This window comes from Molossus molossus, unplaced genomic scaffold (assembly GCF_014108415.1).
Source record: "Molossus molossus isolate mMolMol1 unplaced genomic scaffold, mMolMol1.p scaffold_m16_p_13, whole genome shotgun sequence".
Lineage (NCBI taxonomy): Eukaryota > Metazoa > Chordata > Mammalia > Chiroptera > Molossidae > Molossus > Molossus molossus.
This window is the reverse complement of record NW_023425348.1, coordinates 90,680,635-90,698,198: the sequence shown is the minus strand read 5'-3', so window position 1 is coordinate 90,698,198 and position 17,564 is coordinate 90,680,635. Positions and strand designations below refer to the sequence as shown.

At 56.0% G+C, this 17,564-nt stretch overlaps 1 protein-coding gene across 2 annotated transcripts; it reads left to right on the top strand.

Annotated features, from left to right (window-relative positions):
- The first annotated feature begins 1,713 nt into the window (after positions 1 to 1,713).
- On the top strand, positions 1,714 to 14,836 carry PYGM (glycogen phosphorylase, muscle associated). 2 transcript variants are annotated; one of them, XM_036258830.1, is made up of 20 exons: positions 1,714 to 2,310; positions 3,342 to 3,443; positions 3,538 to 3,616; positions 3,700 to 3,803; positions 4,179 to 4,310; positions 6,072 to 6,183; positions 6,274 to 6,356; positions 6,692 to 6,835; positions 7,091 to 7,183; positions 7,419 to 7,565; positions 7,702 to 7,865; positions 8,146 to 8,260; positions 8,724 to 8,825; positions 9,157 to 9,304; positions 9,610 to 9,668; positions 9,797 to 9,938; positions 10,434 to 10,641; positions 13,905 to 14,039; positions 14,247 to 14,313; positions 14,426 to 14,836. In XM_036258830.1, exons 1-20 carry the CDS (start codon positions 2,068 to 2,070, stop codon positions 14,573 to 14,575), a joined length of 2,529 nt encoding a protein of 842 aa, XP_036114723.1. In that variant the 5' UTR covers positions 1,714 to 2,067; the 3' UTR covers positions 14,576 to 14,836. The 2 variants fall into 2 exon arrangements, with proteins under 2 accessions (XP_036114723.1, XP_036114724.1); XM_036258831.1 differs by lacking the exon at positions 1,714 to 2,310 and adding an exon at positions 2,915 to 2,987.
- Positions 14,837 to 17,564: the final 2,728 nt, after the last annotated feature.

The window sequence follows — 17,564 nt, the reverse complement described above, 5'->3', positions numbered from 1 at the left end:
CGATGTGTCCTTTTCATGTCGATGTTTCTCTCTCTTTCTCCCTCCCACTCTGAACAAAAAATGGAAAAATGTCCTCAGATGAGGATAAAGAAAAATATGGGAATGGTCTGTGGGAGTAGGTCCTTAGTGACAGGGAAATGAAGTCTTAGGCAATTTGGGATCAGTGCAAAGCTTTATGTGGCCAAAGTGACCTCTGCAATTGGGGTATGGTGACAGCACGTAAGTGGTGTGTTCTGCTCGGACCGTTTCTCCACCTGGTGGAAGGTGGGGTGAAGTTGTGCAGAGGCACAGCCCAGGAGGCTGAGAGGATGGGAGCTGCAGACACCGGAGTGCCACCAAACGTTCTTTTGGGAAATACAATGTATAAAAGAAATGTCTTTTCTTTCTGAACTTTTCCCTCTCCTGTGAAGCATGGGACTGGAAGACCAGCACGGTAGTGCCGACTTGAGGAATGGGCAGAATAGGTCTTGGGTATCAGAAGGCTGGGGTAGGGCTTGCAACTGAGCCCTGACACTGAGCTATAATTACTGGCCGGGGCCTGCTGTGGTTCAGAAAGTCCTCGGGAAGAACTTGGCCTTCCCTGAATTAGGCTCTCAGGAGCATCCTGCAGTTGCCTAGGCCTCTGACCCTCCTTGCTTCTCATACTAGAACACCTAGTTCTTCCCCCTCCACTGGCCCATAGCACCAGGAGGCCCAGGCATCCTTGGAAATAGCACAAGGCCCTGGGCTCTTTTGCTCAAAGAAGAAAGCAGGATCCAAAGTCAGCTTCCACACGATTTATAAATTTGAATCCAAGGCTCGGAAGAATAAAGCAACCAGTCCAAGGACACACAGCAAATCAGCGCTGAGCCAGTCCATGAGCAGTGAGTTCTGGGTTGCCCAGTCTTCCAAAGGAAGATGGATGGTATAAAGTTCCTGGGGTGCAGGGGCTCCCGTTTTACAAGAGGTCATAGCTGTGAACCCTGGACCACTAAATCCCTGTCCAGTGGGTGGCCCCAGGTAGAAAGAGTGAGTGGGAGAAGGCCTTCAATCACCTGGCAGTTGCATCACAGGAAGACCTAATACCATCTGCCAAATATGGCTAGTTTCTCCTACCCCTGTGGGCCCACAGGACTACAGTTCCCAGGGTCCCCTGCTTCAGGATGTTGGCCCCTAGCCAAAGATGGGCTGTAATCTGACCGTCCCTCTCCAAAGGTCACTTCAGAGCTCCTTGAGAGACAGCAACAGGGGGAGGTCAGCTTTGGTGGGGGTGGGGTAGGGGTAGTGGTTCTGACCCATACTACCTCCTGAAACTCAGGGTCCTGATCTCTCTTTTCTCAAAACACCCAGTGTCCTATGCTAACTGCACCTCTTCTGTTTGGGGCACACTGACCTTCAGCTCCTGACTCTTCAGCCTGAAGGAGGGGTCCTATCCCCTTTTGCCACATGTGGTCTGCCAGGGTGCAGCTAATGATAGCCCCCCCCAGCATAGCCACTGTGGAAGCTTGACCAGAGGTCATTCAGCCTGTGGTTTGTAGTCTCTGGGCAAATGTCTAAAGCAAACCAAGCTGCTCATGAAGGCTGGGCCTCCTGACACCTGCCCACTTGATAGCACCCTCAGACTCTCCTTATGGAGGACCCTACCCTTCATCTATAACCCAGGAAAAGGGCCAGATCTAGGCAACCTCTTAAGCCAAAGTCACAGCTCATTGGCTCCAGGCAAGACTCGGGCCTCTCAAACCAGCACTCCGCCTGCTGCATCTTGTTTCTGACCCTGCAGAAGACAGAGACCCCAGTGTGCGGAGGCCTGGAAGAAGTGGGTCAGCACAGGGCTGAGAAGGAGCCAGGCTGAGCCTGGCCTGGCCCCTGTTCTCCCTGCCCATCTCTCTTCTCCTCCCCTCACCCCCAAAATAGCTCCTCATTGTAATGCCAAGACCCTCCCATCCTGGGGGGGGGGGCGGGGCATGCTTCCCAGAGTCGGGCTTTAAATCAACAGGCGCCTGGGGATTTCCACTCCCTGGCTGGAGGCACCACTGAGGCCAGCCGTCCTCCTATCCGCCACTCGGTCAGGCCCAGCCTCCCGCAGCCATGTCCCGGCCCCTGACAGACCAGGAGAAGAGAAAGCAAATCAGTGTTCGAGGCCTGGCCGGCGTGGAGAACGTGACCGACCTGAAGAAGAACTTCAACCGGCACCTGCATTTCACACTCGTAAAGGACCGCAATGTGGCCACGCCTCGAGACTACTACTTTGCGCTGGCCCACACTGTACGCGACCACCTCGTGGGCCGCTGGATCCGCACACAGCAGCACTACTACGAGAAGGACCCCAAGGTGCTGGTTGGGGCACCCTGGGCAGGGGCATGGGCTGGGAACCTTGCCAGGGGTCTGGGAAATCTCAACCAAGTAGCAGCCCCATCCTGGGGTTGGTTTTCTGCAGCAAAGATTTCTGAGGTTGGAGGATCCAGGGGTCCTAGGTGCAATGGGTGCTGGGGCGACCCAGGGGGAGAAACCTGAGACCAGAGCAGGTCAGGGGGCTCAAGTCAGGAGGGCTGGTTGCAAAGGCCCAGCACCCACTCAGAGTGGAGGGCCTATTGAAGGTGGGAAACAGGAAGACCCCAGAGGTCTGGGTTGGACCTGAACTAAAAGAACTCGTCATTGAACATGTGTGTGGTGTGCCTGGGGAGCAGGTGGTGCGAAGCTGGGGTAATTAGGACAGTGGGATCAAGTGTCTTTTGGGGTCAATGGTAAATGTCAGCAACCCGATGCTCCTGGGCAGGGGTGGGGGAGGGGCAGATGGGTGGGGCAGAGGGGGACCCAGGAAACCCAGGCACCATCAAGATCCTGGATCCTGATGCCTCTCTGTCCCCTTCTGGGGACTGAGGTTTGAGGGCCAAGGAGAGCTGGGCACCGCAAGGCGAGAGAGGTCTGAGTCTAGCATGAGTCATTGTATGACCTTGAGCAGATGACTTTGTCTGGGCTTGGCTTTTCCCTGTCAGGGAGCACGAGAGGTACTTCTCTATGTCCTGACTCCCTGCTGGGCTGTTGGGAGGCTCGTTTGGATGGAAGGGGTTCCCACCTCTCCCAAGCACCTCGATACCTGAGGTAGATATGCCAGCCCCATTTGCTAGATGAGGAAACAGGTTCAGGGAAGAAAAGTGATTTGTCCAAAGTCAGAGGAAATACTGGGATCAGAACCTTACCTGTTGGGTTCCAAAGCCTGAAACAGGAAGAAAGAAAATGGAGACAGGGCTGGGACATGCTGGGACCTAGGAGTGGGGCAGGAGGTGTGAGAGGTAGGGCCTACCTGAATGTTGGCTGGCAGCCCTCACCCCCTTCCCCCTGTGTGTCTGTGTCTCTGGCAGAGGATCTACTACCTGTCTCTGGAGTTCTACATGGGCCGGACACTGCAAAACACCATGGTGAACCTGGCCTTGGAGAACGCCTGTGATGAGGCTGTTTACCAGGTCTGGGAAGGTTGGGGGTGGGGCAAGCCTAGGGTTAGGGGGATTCCCCTGCTGGCACTTGGCCCTGACTGCTGCCACACCTTGCCCCCTCTAGCTGGGCCTGGACATGGAAGAGCTGGAGGAAATTGAGGAAGATGCAGGGTTGGGCAACGGGGGCTTGGGCCGGCTGGCAGGTAAGTGGAGGGTAGCAGGGGGCAGGTGGGCAGAAGATTCTGTTGTGCTGGGTCCTGACACTCACCTCCCTGCACACCCCTAGCCTGCTTTCTGGACTCTATGGCAACACTGGGCCTGGCTGCCTATGGTTATGGGATCCGCTATGAGTTCGGGATTTTCAACCAGAAGATCTCTGGGGGCTGGCAGGTGAGCAGCCTTTGGCCCTGACTTTGTGGGGACCAAGTAATGATGGAGGGGACACCTGTTTGGCCATCCATCTCTGGAGAGACCAGAACTAAGCCCAGTCTTGATGAAAAGCATCCTTGCTCCTTTCCCATGACCCCAAAGCCGGCTGCTCACTCCGGAAGCAGGTGGTTCACACCTGTGGCACCTCTTGAACTCTCATACACATACCGTGTCCCACTGGATATTCCACCAGACCAGGGCCCACCCAGAGCCCTTAATGTACACCCTGTATAGGGTACACGAGGGCCACGGCTCCTGCCGCCCCGCCCCCAACCACGGTGTTGAGTCAGGGTCTGACGCTGCCTTCCTTTCCCCTCTAATCTGCCTTGGGCTCAGATGGAGGAGGCTGACGACTGGCTTCGCTACGGCAACCCCTGGGAGAAGGCCCGACCCGAGTTCACGCTGCCTGTACACTTCTATGGCCGAGTGGAACACACCAACCAGGGGGCCAAGTGGGTGGACACACAGGTGAAGACAAGGTCGACGAATGGGGGAGGGCTCAGCAAGGGAGAACGGGGCGGGGAGGCGCCTAGAGGAAACTGGGTGATACAGGGAAAGAGCCTGGAGGCTACTGGACCCAGTGCTATTTTACAATGGAGGACACCAGGCTCAGAGAGGTTAAGTGACTTAATCAAGGCCACACAGCTAGAGTAAGGAGAGGCTGGAGGCAATAGGATCACAAGGGAGCCAGGCCAAGTGCAGAGCTGAGGAGGAGGAGAGAGGCTGCCCTGTTCCACCAGTGCCCCTCTCCTGACGATGCTCCTTTTCACCCCACTGGACCCGTCAAAGAATAATCATGGCAACTTGACTCCCCCACGCATCTGAACTGGGAGCTTGATGGGAGGCAGAGCACAGGCCAGAAAGAGGAGGGGAGAAAATTAAAGCCTTGAGAGGGGGACGGACTTGGTTAAGCTCACATAGCAAGTTAGAGGAAGCCCTACAGCCAAAACAGGTGTCTGATTCCAGCTCAGCCAGCCCTCTGGCTTGCGGCTGCAGGTTGTCAGCCTCCAGAAGGCTGCACAAAGACCTCTAGGCTTTCGGAACTGGACGCTTGTTCTGCTGTCATCCACACCGAGGTCCAGCAGGGACTGGGGCTGCCCACCTGACTGTCTGCTCTTGGGCCTGCCCCTTCCTTTTCTGAGCTACAGCTTCCACTTGGCTCCAACTGGGCTACCAAGTACTGGGGAGGGAGAGGCGGATGTGTCCCCAGCCCCATGGTGGTAGGCAGTTACTGGCGGCAATCATTGATGTTTTTTTTAAAAAAATACGCTTTTATTGATATTTTAGAGAGAGAGCAAGGGAGAGACAGAAACATCCATGTGAGGGGACAAATAAAAAGAAACATTGACGTGAGAAACATTGATTGGCTGCCTCTTGCATGCTTCCCACCTGGGATCGAGTCCAAGACCCAGGCATGCACCCCCACCAGGAATCGAACCGGGACCTCTCCGTCCATAGGAGGACGCTCTGTCCCCTGAGCCACACCAGCCAGGCGATGTTTGTTTTTTTTGAAATCCTCACCTGAGGACATTTTATTGATTTTTTTAAGAGAGAGGGCGAGAGAGAGAGAAACATTGATGTGAGAGAGAAACGTTTATTGGTTTCCTCCTCGACTGGGGCTGGGGATCAAACCCTCAACCTAGGCGTACACCCTGACTGGGAATTGAACCTGGGACCTTTCGGTGTACGGACTATGACGCTCCTAATGACTGATACACACGGGACACGGCCAATCATTGATGTTTGCTAGTTGTGGGACGTGGGGTCAGCGTTAGCCACTGTGGTCAACCAGGCATATGACACTTGGATGGACTTGACCTCTGTGACTCCTCCAACCAAGCCCCAGGATTTCCCAGCCCTTTCACGGGTCCAGAGTGTCTTCAAGGTTGTGCTCAGACCAGATGGGCCAGCTCATCCCCATTACTGCAGAGTGGCCACCAAAAGAGCCCCACCTTGGGCACTGCGCCCGCCGCTGCCTCCTCCCGTAATCCTTACAACAGCCCGGCAAGGCGGGTGGAGGTATAGGAGACACTGGGGGTGTGCTCTCTTTATGGATGAGGTCCAGAGAGGTCGAGGGGTTTGTTGGAGGTTACCCAGAGTTGGGATTAGACCCCAGGGTTGGCAGTGGGCACAGTGCAGGGACAAAGCCTGGAGCTCCAGCTCTCAGGGCCTCACACGTGAGACACAACAAATGTCCAGCTCCTGACAGCACACCGGGTGCCCCTGCAGGTGGTGTTGGCCATGCCTTATGACACGCCCGTGCCTGGCTACCGCAACAACATCGTCAACACCATGCGCCTGTGGTCTGCCAAGGCCCCCAATGACTTCAACCTCAAGGACTGTGAGTTCAGCCGCTGGTAGTCAGCAGCCCCCGCCTACCCCAACCCATGCTTGGTCCAAGTCTGACCTTGTTCTCACTTCTGTCCTCCAGTCAACATTGGTGGCTACATCCAGGCTGTTCTGGACCGCAACCTGGCTGAGAACATCTCTCGTGTCCTGTACCCCAACGACAATGTATGTCTCCCCTGAACTGGAAGCCTATGTGCATGGGAGAAGGCGGGGAGGCATTCTCTGGTGCCCCAGTCACATCCAGGACATATTGTTGGTCCCTGTGTATCCTGTTTGTCCTCCCAGTTAAGCGGGAGGATGCCTGAGTCCGGGGACAGCAGGTTAGGGTGGGCACTGTCCCCATTACTACTTCCTGGTGGGGGAAAGACCCCTGGGTCCTGGAGATGGGACACTTCAGGAATCACGGGTCTTGGTGTCGGTGGGGTCTCTCCTGGCCACACCCAGTCCTGTTAGGCTGTGCCCTCACCACTTGACCCCGTTCTTCCTCACGCTGTCCCCAGTTCTTCGAGGGGAAAGAGCTACGGCTGAAACAAGAGTACTTTGTAGTGGCTGCGACGCTCCAGGACATCATCCGCCGCTTCAAGTCCTCCAAGTTTGGCTGCCGTGACCCCGTGCGCACAAGCTTTGATGCCTTCCCGGACAAGGTACCGGGCTGCGGGGTCGGCCGCCTCTCCACCTGCTGGGATGTGTGCACGGTCTCCCCTCCAGCCTCAGCCTGTCCACCCGTTTTATAGACGAGGAAATGGAGGCTGGAGGCTGGGGCTGTGTGTGAGGGTGACCTGCTGTGGACCCTCAGTCAACAGACACGGGGCCTGGGCTTCCCTGCTGCCATGAGTGTCCCCACCTCCAGCTCAGCCCCAGAGCCGACGGAGTCCCTGCCTGCCCCTCACTCCTAACAGGTGGCCATCCAGCTCAATGACACCCACCCCTCCCTGGCCATCCCTGAGCTGATGAGGATTCTGGTGGACCTGGAGCGACTGGACTGGGACAAGGTGGGCTTCAGGACCCTTCCCCCCCTGCCTGGCCCTCTGCCTCTGGGTTCCCTCCCAGTCTGGGGAGTGAAAAGACGTGAGTGGAGCCCCCACTAAACAGATGGCAGCGTGAGGCCCAGAGGGCAGATGTCTGAGAAACTGGCACCACAGTGGCAGGGCCGGGCTCCTGGCTGCACAGTTTGTGCGGAGAGCTGCAGGCTTAGGTCTGGAGATCCCGTCTTCATTCCTCTGCCAGGCGTGGGAGGTGACGGTGAAGACCTGCGCCTACACCAACCACACGGTGCTGCCCGAGGCCCTGGAGCGCTGGCCCGTGCACCTCATGGAGACGCTGCTGCCGCGGCATCTCCAGATCATCTATGAGATCAACCAGCGCTTCCTTAATGTGAGCGGAGAGGGGTGGGCGGCTTGGGGCCTGAGACTCACTGGGGAGGGCTCTGGCGGAGTTCTGGGGGTACATGGCTGGGACTGGGTTCCTGCATCCCGTCCTAGCGTCCTAGCTCTGGGTTCTCCTGGCACAGCGGGTGGCGGCCGCGTTCCCAGGGGATGTAGACCGGCTGCGGCGCATGTCCCTTGTGGAGGAGGGCGCGGTGAAACGCATCAACATGGCCCATCTGTGCATCACCGGGTCTCACGCCGTCAATGGCGTGGCTCGCATCCACTCTGAGATCCTCAAGAAGACCATGTGAGACCCTGGCCCTCCCACTGGGCCCACCCACTTATAGGCCTGTCACTCACAGGCCCGCCCCTCACTGCACAGCACAGCTGGCCCTTCCACAGGTAGCATCGCTCTAACAGGCACCGCGGCCCTGTCCGGGGGCCAGTCTTGTCCCCAGATGTCCCCCTCTTAACACAGCAGCACCTCTCTGCCCCAGGCCTCTTTCATCAAGAAACCAGGATAGGCACCCCAGAAGGAGACCTTCATCCCACAGGGGTGAGTGGTGACCCCAAACTCCATTCTGCAGCTTCAAGGACTTCTATGAGCTGGAGCCGCATAAGTTCCAGAATAAGACCAATGGTATCACCCCTCGGCGCTGGCTGCGCATGTGTAACCCTGGGTTGGCAGAGGTCATTGCGGAGGTGAGAGGTCACTGCAGGGACAGGTTACTGCAGGGATCAGCTGGGTTCGGTCATGTAGGTGGTTGACTGTAGGGTGCCCAGTGGAGGGCTGAAACCCTGGTGCACTTGTTTCCCAAACCTCGTGTGTGCTGGGAGGAGGGAGCCGTTTTCCTCCCTGCATGAGGATGTTCTACGGGCTAGAGAGGCCCTAGCTATGAACGTCAACCTGGCGGAGTTTACACTCTAATGGAGGGGTCATCAGTAGGTCACATCTGAAGTGAGACGGGACGGGGACAGAGATTGGGAGCAGGAACGTGAGGGCATTGCCTGCATGAGGAAAAGGCCAGGAGGACAGCCTGCCGGGGTCAGCTCAAGGTGGAGAGGGGAGGAAGATGGCATTTACAGATCGTGTCCCAGCTGGGGAACTGGAGGGGGAGGACTGTCTGCCCTCTCTGCGGCCTGACTGGGAGCCATCTTCTCCCAGCGCATCGGGGAGGATTACATCTCAGACCTGGACCAGCTGCGCAAACTGCTCTCCTTTGTGGACGACGAAGCCTTTATCCGGGACGTGGCCAAAGTGAAGCAGGTGAGGAGTGTTGCAGCCTGGGACCCCTGTGCCAGGCCTGGAGTGGAGGCTTCTGGAGGGCCAGACGTTCAGGACAGGAATGGCCAATAGAGCTCGTCTCTCCTGTCACCTCAGGCCACTGGTAGAAGTTACATGAGTCCATGGTGGGAAAGCATCATCAGACTCACCGGCAGAGTGCTGACATGGATTAGCAATGTCTGCCCTGGTAGAGGAGTGGATGAAGGTGGCCTGTGAGCCCTCTATCCTCGACCTTCCGGGGAAAGAAATGAGACTGTAGGGTGTCCTGAAGCTGAGGCGTGTTGGTGAGCTTTCTCCTGTCCCCCGCCTTCAGGAAAACAAGCTGAAGTTCTCTGCGTATCTAGAGAAGGAATACAAAGTCCAGATCAACCCCAACTCACTCTTCGACGTCCAGGTGAAGCGGATTCATGAATACAAGCGCCAGCTCCTCAACTGCCTCCACATCATCACCCTGTACAACCGTGAGTTGCAGGGACCAGCTCCGTCTCCTGGTTCTCCCCTCCGTGTGCCTCCCAGCGTAACACACGCTTCCTAGTCAACATCTGCTTTAGCCTTGGGACAACTCTTGGGACACAGAATTACCCCCACTTTACAGATGGGCGAACAGGTTCAGAGAAGGGGAAGGGACAGATCTGAGGTCACATAGCAAGTGATTGCCCAAGTCAGGCCTCCTGTCTCCCGGTCTGGGCCCCATCCGCATGGGACTGTCAGGAGCTACTGCCCAGAGGGAAATCCTGGCCCACTTCATCCCTCTCCTTCTCCACAGGCATCAAGAAGGAACCCAATAAGTTTGTTGTGCCTCGAACTGTGATGATTGGAGGGAAGGTGAGAAGCTGGGCCGCAGACTGTGGCTCTGGTCTTTTGCTATCTGGGTTAAGGTCAGCCTTGCCTGGGTTGCAGGATGGGTGTAGGGGGTTGGGCCATGGAGCTGACTCCAGACTGTGCCCCCACAGGCTGCCCCTGGGTACCACATGGCCAAGATGATCATCAGACTCATCACGGCCATTGGGGATGTGGTCAACCACGACCCGGTGGTGGGAGACCGACTCCGTGTGATCTTCCTGGAGAACTATCGAGTCTCGCTGGCTGAGAAAGGTGTGGTGCCGCCAGTGGGGGCCCTAGGGAGGTTCTGATTATTTCGGTGCCTGAAAGAAGTATTAGTCACCTCTTCCTGCGGTACTCGCACTTTAAAAGAAAAATCAGGAGGGGTCAATAATTAACCATGAGGATGTGGCCCTAATGGTGGAGTTTCTGGCAGTTGATATTTGTCAAATCACACAAGGGAGCAGGGTGGGGGGAGTCCCAGATGTTCAAGAATCATCAAGAGGCTGGGGAGTTGCCCTGGCCGGTTTGGCTCAGCAGTTGGAGCGTCGGTCTGTGGACCAGAGAGTCCTGGGTTCAGATCCTGCTAGGGGCACATACCAAAAAAAAAAAAAGAGGCTTGCGGGTGAGAGGGTTGTTGTTGATTGAAGGGTTGGGATGGGAGGGGCTCTGAATCTAGCTGTGTCCAGGGCCAGCCTAAATCCAGAGTCCTCAGCTGGGCTGGGACCCGGCCCAGAGCTGACCTGTCCTCCTGCTGCTGCCCCACAGTGATCCCGGCGTCTGACCTCTCTGAGCAGATCTCCACTGCGGGCACTGAGGCCTCAGGCACTGGCAACATGAAGTTCATGCTCAATGGGGCCCTGACCATTGGCACTATGGACGGCGCCAATGTGGAGATGGCAGAAGAGGCAGGAGAGGAGAACTTCTTTATCTTCGGCATGCGGGTGGACGACGTGGAAAAGCTTGACCAGAGAGGGTATGGGGGTCAAGGGCTCCTAAGTTGACAGTCTGGGCAGGAGGCACCGAGGCCTGGCTGCGGGGGCAGGTTTGGGAGAAGAGACGTGCAGGGAAGACTAGTGCAGGCCGCACCAGGTCTTAGTTGTGCCATCAGAACCCTAAAAATCTTTTGAGGTAACTTCCCAAAAAATGAAGGTTAATAAAACAGGAAAAACAAAAAACACAGAGCTGAAGGAAAAGGAAGAGAAAATTATATCAATCCTCAGAGATAATATTATTTCTGGGATTGGAAATAAACTAAATTCTTAGCTCCCTGACAGCCATGGCAAACGGGAAATAAGACTATAGTAGTTTAGCCCTGACCTGTTTGGCTCAGCGTGAGAGTGTCCGCCCGAGGACCGATGAGTCGTGGGTTCGCTTCCAGTCAAGGGCACGTACCTTGGTTTCGGTTCGTCCCCGGCCCTGGTCCAGTAGTGTGGGAGGCAACCAATTGATGTGTCTTTCTCATGTCGATGTTTTTTTCTCTCTCTCTCCCTCCCTCCCACTCTCTCTGCTGATAAATGGAAAAATATTGTCGGGTAAGGATTAAAAAAAAGAATATAGTAGTTAACTATACTTGTGGCCAGGAACATAGTTCTTGAGAGGAGACATTTTCCTGGCATTATATTTTTTAAATTTTATTTTAAAATATGATTTTTTCTTATAAAAACAATAATGCTCATTAATTGGAAAAATACAAAACCACAAAAAAGAAAATAACTATCATCCATAATTTCATCACCCAGATTTAAAGTCACAGGTCTCTTTTTCTACGTATATTTACATATGTGTGTGTGTATGCGTAGATTTTAAAAGTTCAGCCCTCAGTGATTAGAGCGTCAGCTTGCAGTCCAGAGAGACCCCGGTTCGGTTCCCGCTAAGGGCATGTACCTCGGTTGCAGTTTGTCCCTGGTCCTGGTTGGGTCGTGCAGGTGGCAGCCACTCGATGTGTCCCTTTCACATCGATGTTTCTCTCTCTCTCCCTCCCACTCTATCTGAACAAAATATGGAAGGATGTCCTTGGGTGAGGATTTAAAAAAAAAAAGTTGGGAATAACATATGTATAATTTGAATCCTGATATCTTATTTTATTTTATTTTATTTTATTTTTTTATCCTCACCTGAGGACATTTTTCCACTTTTTGTTCAGATAGAACGGAAGGGAGAGAGAGGAAGAGAGAGAGAGAGAAACATCGACGTGAAGAGACACATCGAGTGGCTGCCACTCGCACGACCAACCAGGGCCGGGGACAAACTGCAACCGAGGTACGCGCCCTTAGCGGGAACTGAACCCAGGTCTCTCTGTACCACAGGCCGACGCTCCAACCGCTGAGCCAAACCGGCCAGGGCTTGATATCTTATTTTACATTGGAGAGGCATTTTCCATATTATTAAATAGTCTTCAAAAATATTAAATACTTTTTTTTCCTTTTATTGATTTTAGAGAGACAGGAAGTGAGAAGGAGAGAGAGATAGAAACATCAATGAGAGAGAACATCAACTGGCCGCCTCCTGCATGCCCTCCATGGGGGATTTGGCCCACAACCTGGGCATGTGTCCTGATCGGGAATTGATCTGGCGACCTCTTGGTGCATGGGTCGATGCTCAACCACTGAGCCACACCAGCCGGACTTCAAAAATATTATAAATGATTGTATAGTGTTCTATCCTATAGACATGCCGTAACTTATTTATGTTTTAATCCTCATCCGAAGATGGTTTTCCATTGATTTTTAGAGAGTGGAAGGGAGGGAGGGGGAGAGAGAGAGAAAAAAAACATCAATGTGACAGAGACACATCAGTTGGTTGCCTCCTGCATAACCCCAACCAGGGCCGGGATCAAACCCTGAACCCAGGTATGTGCCCTTGACTGAAATCGAACCCGAGACACTTTAGTCTGTGGGCCGACGCTCTAACTGCTGAGCCAAACTGGCCAGGGCACTGTAACTTATTTAACCACTCCATATGGTTAGACATTAAAGCTGATTTCCCCTGTTGGTATAAATATCACTGTAATGACCAATCTTTTACATCTCTGATTATTTCCTTAAGATAATTATTAGAAAGGAATATTTCTGAGTCAAAAAGAATGAGTTCTTAAGGCTCTTGACACATATTGCCAAATTGTTTTCCAGAACGTTGCTACCAGTTTATATCCCCAGCAATAGCTTACGAGAGCTGTCATTAAATATTGAAAGGAATTTCTCCTATGAAGTCTGACTACGAAGTTTAGACTTGGTCATTTGGACAGGAGGGAGATGTGAAATATTTCGAGCAAGGTCTGCCATGTTCAGAACTAGGCTCCAGAAGGACAATTTTGGCTGCAGGATGGAGACTGGACTGGAGGGGGCAAAGTGCAGGTGGGGGACCAGTGTAGGGACTTCCACCTTCATGCTGGGAGAGTCACTTGCAGCAAACCAGTGCTGGGGATAGGGAATAGGGGCATTGTTGAGGTGACCTTAGTTTCTGGTTAGAAGAGGGAAGGGAGCCCTGGCCAGTTTGGCTCAGCGGTTAGAGCGTCGGCCTGCGGTCCAGAGAGACCTGGGTTCAGTTCCTGCTAAGGGCACGTACCTCGGTTGCAGTTTGTCCCCTGCCCCGGTTGGGTCGTGTGGGTGGCAGCCACTCGATGTGTCCCTTTCACGTCGATGTTTCTCTCTCTCTCTCTCTCTCCTCTTTCCCTCCCGCTCTATCTGAACAAAAAATGGAAAAATGTCCTCGGGTGAGGATAAAAAAAGAAGAAGAAGAGGGAAGGGAGAAGATCGCACTGGCTTTGGGGATGCTTTCGAGTCCTGGTGGTTGAGAATGGAGTGTGCTGCCTCGGGAATGGAATGCTGGAGGAAAGCGGGTGCTGGGCACAGCACCCAGCTTGGTCGGACAGTCCGAGTTTAAGGACGTTCCTTAGGATATACATGTTGGCTCCTCATGGAGCCTGAACGTGAGGCCTGAACTGGACTTGGGATAGTGGAGAGAACAGACATCCATGGAGGAAACACCTGGTTGGATGGTGGTGGTACATGGGCTCTGACACTTCTTTCTGTCCTCTGTAGGCTGGTGTCCTCATCCACATAAAGGGCGATGAAAGCTGAGCACAGAAGGGAGAGGGCATCCAGGGAAGGGACTCCAGGGGCAGCTGCAGGGAGGGCAGAAGCAGGCTGACTCTGGGGCTTAGGACTTCTGGGATTTTCTTTGGAGAAAAAGCCAAGACCCCCTTTCCTGGGTGCTGACTGAAGCTCTTCCCTGCAGGTACAATGCCCAAGAGTACTATGACCGAATTCCTGAGCTTCGGCAGATCATTGAGCAGCTGAGCAGTGGCTTCTTCTCCCCCAAACAGCCTGACCTGTTCAAGGACATCGTTAACATGCTCATGCACCATGACCGGTGAGCCAGTCACCCAGGGAATCTTGCAGGTGGGGCTGCTGGGCTGAACACGCCTCGGTGTGTTAGGGAGGCTAGACAGGGATCCTGGGCAGTTGGGGCCGACTCCCTTGGAAGCAGCATCACTCTCCAGGTCCCCAGAATTCACCAGGACAGGATGGGCTCGGCCCTTGATCTCATGAAGCTTCCTGCCTGTCCATTCCCCTCCAGGTTTAAAGTCTTTGCAGATTATGAAGACTATATTAAATGTCAGGAGAAAGTCAGTGCCCTGTACAAGGTAAGGGATCCTGGGCTAGGGGCTGGCAGGGATTTGGTGGCCCTGGCTGGGATGAGGCAGAAGGTGGGGACCCCACCAGCAGAGTGAACTCAGAGTTCTTTTTGGCCTGTAGAACCCAAGAGAGTGGACGCAGATGGTGATCCGGAACATAGCCACCTCCGGCAAGTTCTCCAGTGACCGAACCATTGCCCAATATGCCCGGGAGATCTGGGGTGTAGAGCCTTCCCGCAAGCCACTGAAGGCCCCTGATGATATGATCTGAGCCTCCAGACCAGCCCCCAAACCTGCCCCTGCATCTGTTTGCAATCCCTTGGGCCAGCCCCAGCTCCTCATCCAGATGGTGGGGTACTGGAGTTAGATCTCTAAGCCTCTTCCTGAAACACTCATTCACTCCCAGCCTTGAGGTCACATCGTCCAGTGTGACTGAGGACACTGCTCCCATCCTGTCTTCGGGCTTCCTGCCCCCTCCTATTCATGGGTCTGACCAACTGCACCCACCCCTCAATAAATTGCTTCTCCTTAACTCCTCTCTCAGTTGGAAAATATTTTTAGCTCTCGGTGGGCACAACAGCAGCTGCGAAGTCATCGTGGCTTACCCCCACCCGTAGCAGGTGCATCCACTCGGAAGGGGGGGCGGCCCACGGAGGCAGGGCCCGGGACTCTCCAGCCCCCTTCCCAACGTCACCCTCACCCTCCACGCCTCTCTTCCCAGTGCTGTGTCCATACTAGGTCAGCGGCCTGCCAGGCTGGCCGAGGGCGGGGCGTCCGACTGGGTGGGGCTCACCGGGGCTGGGAGTCCGCACTTGGGCAGAGGCCTCCAGGACTAGTGAAGATCCACGCTGTCAAGGCGAAATCAGGGAGGGGTGGGGCATGTGGAGGGTTGGCGCCTTCTTGACTCCGCCCTCAGCCCCGCCCCACTGCGGCGTTTTAAGGGTCTCTAAGCCGGTGGCTCTGCTTCCACCAAAGTCAGGGGAGTGTTTGAGCCGGGGATAGTCACAGTCAAGGCTAAGCCAATGTCCCTCCCAGCTAATTTTTGGACAATTGAGATCAGAAAGGGCCTGTTCCTAGACCTCCCGTTACCTACCTTGAAGTATGTGGTAGGTCCTCACTCCCCAGCCCCGAGTTAGGGAGGGGCAAGACTCCGGAGGCAGGTTTGGGGCCCGTGGTTTCACAGTGAGTGTGTTTGAACCCACAGTCCGGAAACGGTTACCGGCTCCCCTGAGCCTGGCCTGTGGGGACCCCAACAGCCTGTGGCTGCCCCTCCCAAGTTCCTCCCTTCCTAGGCCTCCAGGCCTGCAGTCTCCAACCTGCGGAGAACCCACCCGCAGTTGCCCCTTGCCATCTGGCACCGTGGGAGCCTGGCTTCCGGGGCCCCAGTCCCGCCTGTGTGAGTTGGAGCTTCCCACACATCCCCAGACATCGAGGTCTCGTCTCCAGGTAGCGGCGTTTTCATTCTTCCCTCCTTACAGCGCCCTCTCCCCAAAATGCGCCCATCTTGCTCTAGCCCCTCCCCTGAACTATCACAAGGACCCGGTGCCCCATGCCCCCGATCTCCACCAGGCCTGTGCCCCCAGCTGCCCGCAGGAAGACATTCGGCCCCAGGTCGGGGTAGCCCCGTGGGAACGGTTTGTTTCAAAAACAGGAACCCGGGCCGGGGGCTGGGCGGGGCGCCCCTTCCCCACCGCAGTCCGCTTCCTGCCCCTCCCGGCTTCCTCTGCCCAACACCAGGCAGGGCGGGGGGCACGGGGCGTCTGGGGTTGGGGGAGAGGGCTCTCGGTTTAGTTCTCCCCCCTCATCCGGCGCGGCCTGACCTCCGTTCACCCACCCTCGGCGCAGACAGTGGCGCAGCCCCTCGCCCGCGGCCCTGGCTTCTGGGCGGTGCGGCAGGGGAGGGGTTAAGTTGCCGCAGGGACCGCCGTGTGCGGGGCGAGAGGGAGCCCCGGTGGGGGAGGCGTAGCGACAGTGCGGAATCCCGCGCAGGGGCGGGGAGGGGAGGGGGCGGCACGGGGGCGGGGCGGTGAGGAGCGGGCCGCGGCTCGGAGAGCGGGCGGGAGCCGCAGCCGCAGCGAGGCCGGCGGGCAGGAGCGCACGGAGGTGGTGCCTCCCGGGCAGGGTGCGTACTCCTTGCTGCGGGTCCCAAGAGTGAGTGGAACATACGCGGGCGGGGCACGGCGCAGGGAAGGACCTGGCATCTAGGGGCCCACTGAGGCGGCGGTGAGTTGGTGGGTGGGGAGTCTGCTTCGGGATCGGGGATAGGAGGGAGCTGCAGAGAGAGCTGAGGTGCCCTGGATAAGCATCACGGGGCACTCGGCCCTTCCCAGCCATGTCTCAGTAGGACCTTCCCCCGCGGACGCCCCATTTGACATATGAGCAAATTGAGGCTCCGAGAGGCCAAGTGACTCTCAAGGTCACATAGCAAGGAAGTGGCAGAGTCAGGAGCTGATGGCTCTGGGTGGCTCCTGGGAAAAGTCCGCCAGAGAACTCCATGGAGGAGCCCCTGCTCTCCCCTCCCCAGTCCAAGGGAACATGTGAAAGGGTGCGGTACCTTTTCTGTGGCGCAAAGCTCTGCCAATGGCTGGAGTGGTGGTGGTGGTGAGGGGGGTTTAGGGTGTTTGACCTCAGGGCTGGCCCTGGACCGCAGATGAAGGTGTGGTGGTGGAATGGGCATGTGTGCGCACCCACGGGGGTGTGTGCCTATGTGGGAGAGTGTACATGCATGTAGGTGCACTGTCTGGCGTGTGTGCACACGTGTGCGGATGTCAGCACTGCCGTGGCTAAGGAACTCCAGGCTGGCCTAGCTGGAGTGAACAGAGGGTCCGGGAGCCAGACCCATGAATGGTTTTGCGTTCTGAGGTACAGGGGTGGGTATGTGTGCCCGAGTGTTCTAGGTGTGTGCTGGGTGTGGGTGCCATTGCGTGTGTGACACAGTGGACGACAGGCGAATACCCTAAGGCCTGCATGTGTGTGAGCCGGGGCGTTTTGCATCCCAATATGCGTCCCTAGCCTCGGGTATGGAATGAGTGTCCCTGCGTGGGTGCTTACTGGAGTTGGTGGTGGTGTCATACAGGCACTCTCCCGCCCCCACGGCAATGGCGCCCCCTTCTGGGCACCCTACTCTGTGTGTCCGAGTGTGGCCTGCCAGTGAGTGCGCTCCGAGATCGACTGTGCTGTATGGGAGCCTGGGTCGGGAGCCGGAGCTGGGGAGGAGAACGGCTTGCCGAAAGGCTGAACTGGGACCCCTGGGGCCTTCA

What these genes read in the sequence shown, in the direction of transcription:
- PYGM (XM_036258830.1), top strand. Translation starts at nt 2,068, where the DNA reads ATGTCCCGGCCCCTGACAGACCAGGAGAAGAGAAAGCAAATCAGTGTT. An exon ending in TTGATGCCTTCCCGGACAAG is followed by an intron (nt 6,836 to 7,090) that starts GTACCGGGCTGC and finishes CACTCCTAACAG; the next exon opens with GTGGCCATCCAGCTCAATGA. An exon ending in ACGTGGCCAAAGTGAAGCAG is followed by an intron (nt 8,826 to 9,156) that starts GTGAGGAGTGTT and finishes CCCCGCCTTCAG; the next exon opens with GAAAACAAGCTGAAGTTCTC.